The sequence below is a fragment of the Drosophila elegans genome, unplaced genomic scaffold (assembly GCF_018152505.1).
Source record: "Drosophila elegans isolate 14027-0461.03 unplaced genomic scaffold, ASM1815250v1 contig_149, whole genome shotgun sequence".
In the NCBI taxonomy this organism is placed as follows: domain Eukaryota; kingdom Metazoa; phylum Arthropoda; class Insecta; order Diptera; family Drosophilidae; genus Drosophila; species Drosophila elegans.
The window spans coordinates 12,988,173-13,001,678 of record NW_024545513.1 but is presented as its reverse complement, the minus strand read 5'-3'; the positions used below and the strand labels follow the sequence as shown (position 1 = coordinate 13,001,678).

Here is a 13,506-nt window from a genome sequence, read left to right as displayed (position 1 = left end):
GGGTGGCGCCACCTGCTGCTGCTGCTGTTGGCCAAGAAAATGCCCTGATTTATGGCAGCTGAAGGCAGCTAATGCCGCATAATAATCATAATGGTAACATATAGCCCGGCTCGGATGTGATGTGCGTGTTCCAGAAGGGGGCATCCATACGAGGAGGAGCCCGGTATCAGAAGCAAACTACTATAACCGGAAGCGGAACAGGAACAGGAACAGAACCGCAGCAATAACGCAGCGGCGGCAAATGCAAGTGTTTCCGTTTCGATATCCGGCAGCTTCCTTCACGTGGCCAGCAAACTTTCCAAATGCATTAGGGAGCGCAAAAACTGAAGAATGGACAGGGGGGGTCAAAGGGGCATTTTTACGGACTGGCAAAGTGGAAAGTGTGTGCGGAGGAAAGAGTGATTCTTGGGGCAACGCAACGTCACGTTTCTGCAGTAAAACTTTAAACTCATGTGAGCTGGTGGGTGTGGGTCTCATGTGAAGTGGTAATTGTTAAGGGCAGTTCCACACTATACGCCCCCCCGGTTCGACCCCCTGAAGACCCACTTACAAGCGCCTCATAGTCCCTTCATACTGTTCTACCTTTCCGCATTAAAGTTAATGAAATTGCCAACAGGGGCAAAAGTTCAAGCGACCACAATTTGGTAAGCGGGAAAGCAATAAGAACGAAAGAATTCAGAAACAATGAGGAATGCTCTAGTCGACTATTGGATAGCCGTTGCTCAACTTATTAATTTCAAACTAAATATGCGCCCAGAAAACAAGCTGGTTTTAGGTGGCGCCATCTGCCGAACTGCAAGGTCACTACTACAAGCTAAGAGCAAGCAGTACTTTTTTTTGGATTTTTGAATCGATTTTGAAAATGTTTGAATACGGCGATATATATATATTGTCCGAATTAAAATATAATTAATAACGGGCCTCTTATATATCTCACACTGTCTTAAATGAAAAAGTCAAAACAGTTGCAGAAATGAAATGATCGGTGGGGGGAAAGCATAAGCTTGGCTAAAAAAAACCCAAAGATCGTATCTGAAAATTATATTGACACGGTCGCCACTGTGAGCCACGCACACAAACACATCGGGCTGATTCTTGCCGCAAGAATTAATTTTCATTTTGATTTTATTTTATCTATGCCACAAATTCGTTTTCGTTTTCCTCAGTCATTTCATTTCCATTTTAACGTGGCTCCGAAGGATGCCTTCCACCTCTTGGTCCCCGGAATTTCAATTCAAAGGTCCATATGTGCGACAAACGGGGAAAAGTCGCGTTGCTTCAAAGTCACCCACGTCTGCTTTAGCGCACTTTTCACCCAACGGCTTGATTGATTCTAATCAGAAAATTAAATGGCTCCTTGAAGGTCCTTTCGCTGGGTACTCGCGCCAAGTGGGTGTGAAAACTTAAGGATATCCCGCCGATTTGCCTTCGACAGCCCTAATTTAAATTATTTAATCAAGGAAGCTCATTTTATTTAAACGTTCGGCGAAGAAATCCAAAATATTTTTTAGATTTCCAAATTTCTGCAAAAAAGTCAGAAACTTGGACAAAAATAATTTTTTTTAAAAACGTCTTTCTAAATTCTGTTTTTTGTGTCAAAAAAAAATTTATTGTTTTAAATCGATCGGGGACTGATGGTATAGGTTGCTAGCTCTTCCAAATAGCAACTCTTTTGACTTTGGGTCTTATTTTGGCAAAGTTACAACAAAAAGACTCTTCAGAAATAATTTTGTTTGAAAAATCGCCAAAAATCACAAAAAACACATTAAAAACTTGGTTTTTGTGTCAAAACCCTGGGAAATAATGGTCAAAATGTGGAATGTCATACACCGTTGAATTCGTAACAAAATTTCCAATCGAATGGCATTCACAGTTAAAATTTTTTCAGATTTTCAAATTTCTGCAAAAAATGATGATGTACCCCCTTACAAAAAATCCAGAAACTTGGACAAAAATAATTTTTTTAAAAAACGTCTTTCTAAATTCTGTTTTTGTGTCAAAACAAAATTTATTGTTTTAGATCGATCGGGGACGGATGGTATAGGTTGCTAGCTCTTCAAAATAGCAACTCTTTTGACTTTGGGTCTTATTTTGGCAAAGTTACAACAAAAAGACTCTTCAGAAATAATTTTGTTTGAAAAATCGCCAAAAATCACAAAAAACACATTAAAAACTTGGTTGTTGTGTCAAAACCCTGGGAAATAATGGTCAAAATGTGGAATGTCATACACCGTTGAATTCGTAACAAAATTTCCAATCGAATGGCATTCACAGTTAAAATTTTTTCAGATTTTCAAATTTCTGCAAAAAATGATGATGTACCCCCTTACAAAAAATCCAGAAACTTGGACAAAAATAATTTTTTTACAAAACGTCTTTCTAAATTCTGTTTTTGTGTCAAAACAAAATTTATTGTTTTAAATCGATCGGGGACGGATGGTATAGGTTGCCAGCTGTTCAAAATAGCATTTTTTTTTGACTTTGGGTCTTATTTTGGCAAAGTTACAACAAAAAGACTCTTCAGAAATAATTTTGTTTGAAAATCGCCAAAAATCACAAAAAACACATTAAAAACTTGGTTTTTGTGTCAAAACCCTGGGAAATAATGGTCAAAATGTGGAATGTCATACACCGTTGAATTCGTAACAAAATTTCCAATCGAATGGCATTCACAGTTAAAATTTTTTCAGATTTTCAAATTTCTGCAAAAAATGATGATGTACCCCCTTACAAAAAATCCAGAAACTTGGACAAAAATAATTTTTTTACAAAACGTCTTTCTAAATTCTGTTTTTGTGTCAAAACAAAATTTATTGTTTTAAATCGATCGGGGACGGAAGGTATAGGTTGCCAGCTGTTCAAAATAGCATTTTTTTTGACTTTGGGTCTTATTTTGGCAAAGTTACAACAAAAAGACTCTTCAGAAATAATTTTGTTTGAAAAATCGCCAAAAATCACAAAAAACACATTAAAAACTTGGTTTTTGTGTCAAAACCCTGGGAAATAATGGTCAAAATGTGGAATGTCATACACCGTTGAATTCGTAACAAAATTTCCAATCGAATGGCATTCACAGTTAAAATTTTTTCAGATTTTCAAATTTCTGCAAAAAATGATGATGTACCCTTACAAAAAATCCAGAAACTTGGACAAAAATAATTTTTTTAAAAAACGTCTTTCTAAATTCTGTTTTTGTGTCAAAACAAAATTTATTGTTTTAAATCGATCGGGGACGGATGGTATAGGTTGCCAGCTGTTCAAAATAGCATTTTTTTGACTTTGGGTCTTATTTTGGCAAAGTTACAACAAAAAGACTCTTCAGAAATAATTTTGTTTGAAAAATCGCCAAAAATCACAAAAAACACATTAAAAACTTGGTTTTTGTGTCAAAACCCTGGGAAATAATGGTCAAAATGTGGAATGTCATACACCGTTGAATTCGTAACAAAATTTCCAATCGAATGGCATTCACAGTTAAAATTTTTTCAGATTTTCAAATTTCTGCAAAAAATGATGATGTACCCTTACAAAAAATCCAGAAACTTGGACAAAAATAATTTTTTTAAAAAACGTCTTTCTAAATTCTGTTTTTGTGTCAAAACAAAATTTATTGTTTTAGATCGATCGGGGACGGATGGTATAGGTTGCTAGCTCTTCAAAATAGCAACTCTTTTGACTTTGGGTCTTATTTTGGCAAAGTTACAACAAAAAGACTCTTCAGGAATAATTTTGTTTGAAAAATCGCCAAAAATCACAAAAAACACATTAAAAACTTGGTTGTTGTGTCAAAACCCTGGGAAATAATGGTCAAAATGTGGAATGTCATACACCGTTGAATTCGTAACAAAATTTCCAATCGAATGGCATTCACAGTTAAAATTTTTTCAGATTTTCAAATTTCTGCAAAAAATGATGATGTACCCCCTTACAAAAAATCCAGAAACTTGGACAAAAATAATTTTTTTACAAAACGTCTTTCTAAATTCTGTTTTTGTGTCAAAACAAAATTTATTGTTTTAAATCGATCGGGGACGGATGGTATAGGTTGCCAGCTGTTCAAAATAGCATTTTTTTTGACTTTGGGTCTTATTTTGGCAAAGTTACAACAAAAAGACTCTTCAGAAATAATTTTGTTTGAAAAATCGCCAAAAATCACAAAAAACACATTAAAAACTTGGTTGTTGTGTCAAAACCCTGGGAAATAATGGTCAAAATGTGGAATGTCATACACCGTTGAATTCGTAACAAAATTTCCAATCGAATGGCATTCACAGTTAAAATTTTTTCAGATTTTCAAATTTCTGCAAAAAATGATGATGTACCCCCTTACAAAAAATCCAGAAACTTGGACAAAAATAATTTTTTTACAAAACGTCTTTCTAAATTCTGTTTTTGTGTCAAAACAAAATTTATTGTTTTAAATCGATCGGGGACGGAAGGTATAGGTTGCCAGCTGTTCAAAATAGCATTTTTTTTGACTTTGGGTCTTATTTTGGCAAAGTTACAACAAAAAGACTCTTCAGAAATAATTTTGTTTGAAAAATCGCCAAAAATCACAAAAAACACATTAAAAACTTGGTTTTTGTGTCAAAACCCTGGGAAATAATGGTCAAAATGTGGAATGTCATACACCGTTGAATTCGTAACAAAATTTCCAATCGAACGGCATTCACAGTTAAAATTTTTTCAGATTTTCAAATTTCTGCAAAAAATGATGATGTACCCTTACAAAAAATCCAGAAACTTGGACAAAAATAATTTTTTTAAAAAACGTCTTTCTAAATTCTGTTTTTGTGTCAAAACAAAATTTATTGTTTTAGATCGATCGGGGACGGATGGTATAGGTTGCTAGCTCTTCAAAATAGCAACTCTTTTGACTTTGGGTCTTATTTTGCCAAAGTTACAACAAAAAGACTCTTCAGAAATAATTTTGTTTGAAAAATCGCCAAAAATCACAAAAAACACATTAAAAACTTGGTTTTTGTGTCAAAACCCTGGGAAATAATGGTCAAAATGTGGAATGTCATACACCGTTGAATTCGTAACAAAATTTCCAATCGAACGGCATTCATTTGCTATTGCAAAAATTAAATATTCATGAAAACATTAAAATTATGATTGACTTGCGTGTATGTTTACATTGAAGCTATGATGATTTGCAGCTCAATTATTTGATCGTTTTTTTTGGCAATTATATGATATCGCTTTTCGATTTTAATAAAATTAAAAGCGTAATTCTAAACCATTATAGAAATGAAATAAAATGTAAGGAACCTTGTTCCTGTTCTAAGCAAAGTTTTAAATTTTAAATTTTTTTTTTAATTTTTGGCTTACCTATTAATCATATGCGGAATCTGCGTAAATGTCTGCAAATCTCCCCCTTCTGCTTCACAATCATCTCACAGACAAACATTTAAGATGAGAATAGAAACAATGGATTTAATGCAAACATGGGCCAGCTGTTGCCACACGAGGGAAGAAAACAAGAGAGACACGAATAATTAGAAGCGAAGAATTCCTCGAGTTGGGCTCTTCTGGGTAGCTCTGGCCATTCTCCATTCTTCGGAGACTTCAGCTAAGCACACAGAAGGCTCTGACGTCACGGGGATTCTTGGTTTCTGTCACAGTTTTTGGGTATAAAAGGGGCATCGCGTAGAGAATTCAAATCAGTTGCGATTGGAGCAAAAGTCTGAGAATGCGTGCCTACATTGCAATTACCCTTCTCGCCCTGGTGGCAGTGGTCGTGGCCCAAGGAGGTGGCGGTCGAGGACGTGCAAGTGGAGGACGTGGAGGACGCGGAGGACGCGGCGGAGGTGGTGGCCGTGGATTCGGCGGTGGCGGCGGTGGTGGGCGCAGCGTGGGAAGATTCGGCGGAGGTGGAAGTGGAGGTGGAGGTGGAGATGGCTTCGGAGGAGGCTTTGGCGGTCCTGGAAGCTTCGGAGGTCCTGGTGGTCGCGGAGGCTTCGGAGGACCTGGCCGATTTGGCGGCCAAGAAGGTTTCGATGGCGGCTTCGGCGGTCCTGGTAGATGGGGTCCACGACCTTGTCGTCCACATCGCCCCAGACCTTGGTTGACCACCACGGAGAGCAGTTTGGTTGACAGCACCACAATTAGCACCGATAGCTCCTCCAGCGACAGCAGCTCCACTGATAGCAGCTTCACTGACAGCAGTTCCACTGATAGCTCCACTGATAGTAGCTCAACCGAGAGCACCACCGATTCGGGATAGATTTAATGACTCACTCGCGGAGTACTAAAAGCTACCAAGAAATGGGAACACAAACTGTATAAAAATAAAATCCTTTTGGCACATTGAAACATTCTTTTTGCAATGACTTTCCTTTATTTACTGTGACTATACTCTAAAATATATTAATTATATATAATTATAAAACAATCGCCATTGATTTTAGAAAATCGCCTTGTATTTGCCTATATTACAGAAAGATGGTTCTGAAAATCAAAGGCAACGTTTTTCTAAAAAACAAAAGTTATATTTTTTTAATATTTAAAAAAGATACTTGTTATTTTACAAATTAGGCAATCTGTGTATTTTGATGTTTTAATCTGGTTATAAGTAGCTGAAATTTCTTTTTCTTGCCCTGCCTGCCATATGCCAGCTGCTGGAAAGCTCTATTAGGACAAATTGAATTTTCAATAAGTCCTAGGCTGAAGCGGGAATTGGGCGATATGGGCGAACTCTCTCTGCGGACAGCACATGACATATGCTGCACTATTCCGGGGAAGAATCGGGGAAGAATCGGGAAACGACCGTTCGGACAGAGGGACAGCAATTCCGGACACCACATGGAGCCGTGCCGAGAGTGCGGCATGCACAAATCCAATAAATTGACCAATAATGAACGCTTGAATGCAGCTCGGAGGGAAGGGGCGGAGGGGGAGGGGAAAGGGAGCCAAAGAGGACTGCGCAGTGGGTTGTAACAGCAAAGTTGAAAAGCCAAAAAACAATGATGGTCAGTGGCTCTGGCCTGCGGTCCTTTGGTCTTTCGCTTTTCCTCCTGGGCTCCCGGGGGCGGCTGCAAGACAACGTCAAAGACAAGGGTGAAAGGGGCAGAAAGCAGAAAGCAGACAAATACGTAAAACAACTTGCAAAAAAATCGAAAATGAACGAAAAAATATCTTAACACGACACCAACAACATGGCAAAGCTCCAAAGGGCAAACCCCATGAATTAATCGCCTGACCTTGGCGAACTTTAAATGCTCTAACTAAATTAAGGCCAAACATAAATACAATTGCTTATTTATATCTATATAAATATAAAGTTTTAAACACTACACTTAAAGACTACTTTTTATATTTTAAATCTAAAACATGGGTAAAGGTGCTTTTTTTTTTTAATAATAAGTCAATAATTGTGACTAGTGCATTAATTTATGAGTGAATATTTATGAAGAATACTACGTTTGTGTTTTGACGAACTCGTTTCATAAAATTTTAAATTATTTTTAAGCAAAGAAAATATTTAAAGACACCCAAATTTAATTTTTTTGATTAATTCATAGAATAATATTTGGTATAAAAACAAACATTGAACGATTTAATACAATTACAAAATATTCCAATTCTGCTTTTGACGGACCAATAAATTTAAGTACTTTTCAATGTGTTAGATAAATGTTTAAATGCGGGAGTTGACAAACCAATTTATGACAATTTTGAATTTCTAAAAGAGTAAAAGTAAACCTCGAATTGTTAAAGAAACAAAGGGCTTCAAAATCTTTAAGAAATTGTTAATTTCCAAAGTTTATTTAATAAAATCATTTTTTATATGAATTAATACATAACAGAAAAGTTCGTGACCCCTAATCATTCTATAACTCTACCTCCCACAGTCGATTTGTATAGGGGAACCATTAAACCGTTCCGGGAACCATCATCCTCTGGCTGAGTAAGCCAATTCCCAGCCCCAGATGAGTGAGTGTATCCCTAATAGGAAGTGGAAAATGGGGAAAAATGGGAAAAATGAGGGAAAAGTCTGAGAAAAAATGGGAAAGATTGCTTGCTCGTTTTATTTGCCACTGACCGACCACTGGGCGATCACGATGGATGCTGCTGCCGGGTCCTGATTGCTGGCCTGGATTGTTGGCTCTCACTCTAACAACAAAATAATTCATTTTCAATTAAAATCGTATCAGTTGTTGTTGCTGGCGCTGCCATTAACCTACAACAAAAAAAAGCAACAAACCGTGGAGCGAGAAAATCACAGCTGGAATCTGTAGTCGAACAAAAGGGTTTGAAGTTTGACTTTGCTCCCTTGTGGCCAGCTTAATTGCCAGTCTAGTCCGCGGGGGCAGCTAAGGGTTAAGCCCAGGGATGGCAAGGTCACAGCCACTGATGGCTGAACAATTGCCACTGCCACTCGGAGTAGCAACCCCCACTAATCAACCCCATTCGCTCCATCTTCTCCTTCGCAGTTCATCCGCTGGTGCAAGTGCCAAATCAATTGGTCGGCGCCCCGGTCCTCACGGATGTCACATTAATTTGCAATGTCGAGGCATCGCCGAAGGCTATCAATTATTGGCAGCGCGAGAATGGTAAGTCGGAAAAACGCCACGAAAAAATCCACTTAACCCACCTAGAACAACTTTCATACACTTCCTGCTCATTTTTCTCAAAATATTTAAGATTTTTTACGGCATGAGATATATTTCCAATATATTCAACATTATATTTAAAAAAATAATTTCTTAAAACGATTCAATTATATGTTGGTACGATGATTTTCCATTTCGAAAAAATGTTTTGTTCTTTAACGAGACATTCAATAATGTTCTTCATTCATGTACAAGCTAATTATTTAAACTTAAATTAATTGTTATTATTTTAAAATTGTTATAATATTTTTTCTTTTAAATGGATGTTTAAATTCGATGGTTTTCCATTTCGAAAAAATTTTTTGATCATCAAATATTTTTAAAATGTTCTATTTTTATGTCCTTTTTTATTTTTTTTGTAATTAATTTGTAACCTGTGTGTTAGAGTATCGAGTGAGGGGGTAGTGACAACGAATTGAAGTTTTCATTTAGCATCTGCTCGAGCTGAAACTCGGACTAGTTCAAACCTTATAAACCTTTCAACACCGCAATTCGTCTTTATTTGGTTCGTGTTCGAAGCTCAAATATTCTGTCGTCACCCGGATAGGTGAAGAGTGGAGAGGCTGGCGGAGAAAAGCCCAAATGGGGGAGGGGACTTGGGTGGATGGTTCTTTTGTCAAGTGCATTTGACGTATATTGCAAACGTGACGGGCGCCGCAACGCAAACGTAAAACGCTCGACGGCAATGCCTGAAATGTCATCATCCATGAGGCTTGGCTCGTGTCCTCATCAGTGGCGTGTTCCTAGAGCCCCTCTCCTCACTTAAACCCAAGCTCATTTGCCCCGATTCCCTGCTTCGTATTCATGACTTTAGTCTCACCTCAACTCAACTCATCACATCACATCACATCACATCGCATCACATCGCATCACGTCACAACTCGTTTTCATCGTTACTCATTTCGATTTTTCTGTGCTTTTTTTTTAACTTTTTTTGGCCCGGGAACAGGTGAAATGATTATTGCCGGCGATCGTTACGCGCTCACCGAAAAGGAGAATAATATGTATGCCATTGAGATGATTCTGCACATCAAGCGGCTGCAGACAAGCGATTTCGGTGGCTACAAGTGCATCTCGAAGAACAGCATCGGCGACACCGAGGGCACCATCCGACTTTATGGTAAGCAATAATGCACAAATCAGTTGATTGACTTTATTTTAACAAATTATTTGAAAACTTCTATACTAAGGCTTTCAAAAGTTACATAATTCTATTAATCCTTTTTAATTTAAATTTTATTACAAATGACTAAGGGGAAAGTGGCGCAAATATAAATATACTATAATAACTTGGCCGGCATAGAAAATTAATGTTTATTCTGTCTACTTAGTTATAGCAATGCCATCGATAAATCTGCCAACTTATCATACAAAAAGTATTTGTTTAAAAGGATTTTAATTTATGTGTAAGGTTTTAAAGGTTTATTTAAAAGTACAATGGGTTCGTGCAAGTTTTTGGCTTTGATTAATGGCTAATTAATTATTAGTATTATGTTTTTAAACGTTAACTTTTCGTTTTCTTTTTTTTTAAGTATGAAAAACTGCTATAAAAACATATATAATTTATCAGCACTGTCTTTTCTCTCGACGTTGTATTTCCAGAAATGGAGCGTCCCGGCAAGAAAATCCTTCGCGACGATGATCTCAACGAAGTGTCGGTAAGTTGAGGCCCCCACATAAAAGCCCCTTCAAGCTCAAGAACACATGTATTCAGAGAACTTGAGCAGACCCAAAAAAAAAAAAAAAGAAAGGCAAAGAAAAGAAAAACAATCAAATCAAACAAAAACCGCTTTCGTTCGTCTCGCCCCGCAGAAGAACGAGGTGGTGCAAAAGGACACGCGCAGCGAGGATGGGTCACGCAACCAGAACGGAAGGCTCTACAAGGATAGGGCTCCGGATCAGCACCCGGCCAGCGGGAGTGACCCGCTCCTCGTCCGTGGGACAATGCAGCTAATCGGGACATTTCTATTAGCTTTATTGGTATTATTAGCGGCGATGGCGAGAGCCGGGCCCACATTGTCCTGCCGCACAAAAGGTGGCGGACAAAAGAAGGCCAAGGAAACGAGTTTGAATGGGCAGAAGGATGAGGACGAGGTCATGGATGGCCAGGCGGAAAAGTGGAGGATGTGCTGGCAGAGATCAACGCGGAGTTGGAGACGGGCAGAGTTGGCAGAGTCGGCAGAGTAAGATTATTATAGCTTAATTCAATTGTAATTATACAAACAAGATTATGATGCAAAAGACCCCGGCCCCACCACCCGTTTTCATGCCCACAAGCACACAAGCCAGGAAAAAGAGAGCATTAATCAATGGGGATGTCGAGGATGCCACCCCTAGGGCTAATCATCTACGCCCATGCTAATTGCAAACTTAGGAGGGGGGGCAGCAAGAAGGGGACAGGGCTAATTGAATGCATATTAAATCAAAAGGAGGAAGGAGAAACTAAAGTGTCGTATTTAAGTGGAAAATAAAACGCGTTTAAATGTTACCTCGTTAGTGGAAAATGATGAAATGGATGAAAAGCAAACCCCAGCCCCACAAAAGAAAAATAAACTATAAACAATATCGAGATTAAATGGTGTTCGGTTCTTTAAAATGGCTTTAGCTACTCCGAACTAAACAAAAAGTACGACTGTAAAAGGGTATTTACGTACTATAAATAATTAATACGGTAATGACATTGATACGGATATTTCTATATGTCTAAATATTAAGTGAAGTTATTTTGCTATTATTCAAGCATTAATTCGTTGGGTTTTCTGGAAGAAACATAAATATCTATATGTATTAAGTGTTTAATCAAGAGTTCTGTATATACATATATTTAAGGCCAGCTCAAAGAGACGGAAATTTTGTGGCTAAAAAGAAAATGTTTAGACGATCTTTGCAAACCGTAAACTGTAAATATTTACCCTTAGTGATCTTGACATATTTCGTTAAAAAAAAAAAAAATGATTATTGTCATAAACCCTTTTGTTGTCATTCGTTGTCGTTCTCATGGCTCAAAAGACTAATTGCGGACCCTAGACTTAAGCCAATTTTGGAATTCCTTAAAAGTGTGCGTGTGAGTTTTAGCTTAACATTCAATACTATTACTAGAAAACTAATAAACCTTTATTAGATTTGTGAACAAATTGTACCTTCACAAGACAAAATTTCTACATTCCCGATAGATACCATTGCCAGAATTAACTTCGACATTTCGACATAAATTTATGTTTTTGCAAATTTAATATTGTTTAAATTACTTGTATTATTAAATTTTAAGCTCCCCGAATTGAATAAGGAATGTTTTTTCCGTTTTTGTAAACGTTTGCTGGCCAGAAAATTATACATGTACAATTGTTAGAATTCCTTTAAATTGATATATTTTTCTTTACTGTATGGCTAATAGTTTATAATTTTCTTTAAAAACATCGCTAGAGAATAAATATATTTTTTGGGCACTCAAAATTCCGTGTCAAGACCTTGTGATTTCCATTTACTACATCCAGACTCACACACACACCAAAACCACCCATAGTCCCCACGTATATGTATATTTAATACTGATGTGTGCGTGTTCAGCTCAATTCCATGTTTAAATATAATGTAAATCAAAGAAAAGGAAATCAGAAGAAGCAGAAATAAGTGTGCCAAAAGCATCAAAAGCAACTCGCAATAAAGAAATGTGTGCGGCGAAAGTAAACAGAGGTAAATACCAAAGTAAAATGTGTGTGTTCATATCCGAAGAAATACTGTAATACCCAAACATATGTATAATCCGCATATCCAACTCCGCTCCCCAAAAAATCCGGCTAGTAAAAATTATTTGAACGCTGACTACTCAGATGTACTCTGACTCATATACGTACCAAAAATAAGAAATGTATGCAAAGGGAAAATAGGGAAGGAATACATTTTAAATATAATGATATATGAATAAAATAAAATTAATTAAATATAGGGAATATTTTTTTTTTTTTGCGGGTACGACAGTGTAACGTAATCGCCTAGCAAATCAAAGTTACGTTTAGTCTACACGAGTAAGGCAAATGAAAATAATTTATTTAAACAAACGAAATCCCAGGCGATGACGTTGTTAAAAAGAAAATTAAAATTAGTGGAAATTGCAGGCGGAAAAAGACAAAAGGCAAACTAAACTATAGTAAAACCTAAGAAATAACAAACTAAGCCAGAAAACCATTCAAATCATAAAGCATTTAATGTCTACGCTACAGCCATACAAAGATAAACCATAAACAAAAATATATAAAAATATTTGACAACTACATATGCAATGCAATGCGAATATCCAACAATTTCAAGATGTAAAACCCAAAAACGAAAGTTTGCTGCGTAATAATGCGAAATTCCACGACTCTCCAACAACAAACTAAAAAAAAATATAATAGCGTTTAGTTGGATTTGTGTTTATGTACATAAGAAATGAGCGAAAATAAATATTTGTACTGTAAAATCTGATTATACAACTGAATATTCCAAAACGCGCAATCGAAAAAACCCCCCAAAAAAAAAGAAAGAAAAAAAATGAAAAATAAAGAGAAATACCTATGGAAACCTAATAAGCTTACAATCAATTTTTAATTGAAATGGTACTCGGTAGCTGTTAAATAGTTTATAAATGCATTTTTGGGGTAAGTATTGAAATGGTCGGTAGGTGGCATAAACACCAGAAATATATTAATAATGTGTAAACTTGTAAATGATTTAACGATTTGTAGCGAAAAAAAATAACCTGTGGTCCTCACGTCAATCTCTTTTGACCAAACAATTCGAAGCAATTTATGAAGTGAATCAAACTCAAGACTGAATATAGAAAAATCCATTAAAAATATAAATTAAAATATTTTGCTAATATATATTCTAAATATTTCTTCCTCTTTTC

At 36.6% G+C, this 13,506-nt stretch overlaps 1 protein-coding gene across 5 annotated transcripts in view; it reads left to right on the top strand.

Moving 5' to 3' along the window:
* The window catches only part of LOC108140906 (neurotrimin), a 39,007-nt gene extending 25,809 nt beyond the window's left edge, over positions 1 to 13,198 (top strand). For all 5 annotated transcript variants that reach the window (XM_017263957.2, XM_017263955.2, XM_017263956.2 and 2 more), the window contains 4 exons: positions 8,439 to 8,558; positions 9,568 to 9,738; positions 10,221 to 10,276; positions 10,431 to 13,198. In XM_017263957.2, coding sequence (XP_017119446.1) covers positions 8,439 to 8,558; positions 9,568 to 9,738; positions 10,221 to 10,276; positions 10,431 to 10,805 — 722 coding nt within the window. In that variant the 3' untranslated portion in view covers positions 10,806 to 13,198. The remainder of the gene's footprint in view (positions 1 to 8,438; positions 8,559 to 9,567; positions 9,739 to 10,220; positions 10,277 to 10,430) is intronic.
* Positions 13,199 to 13,506: the final 308 nt, after the last annotated feature.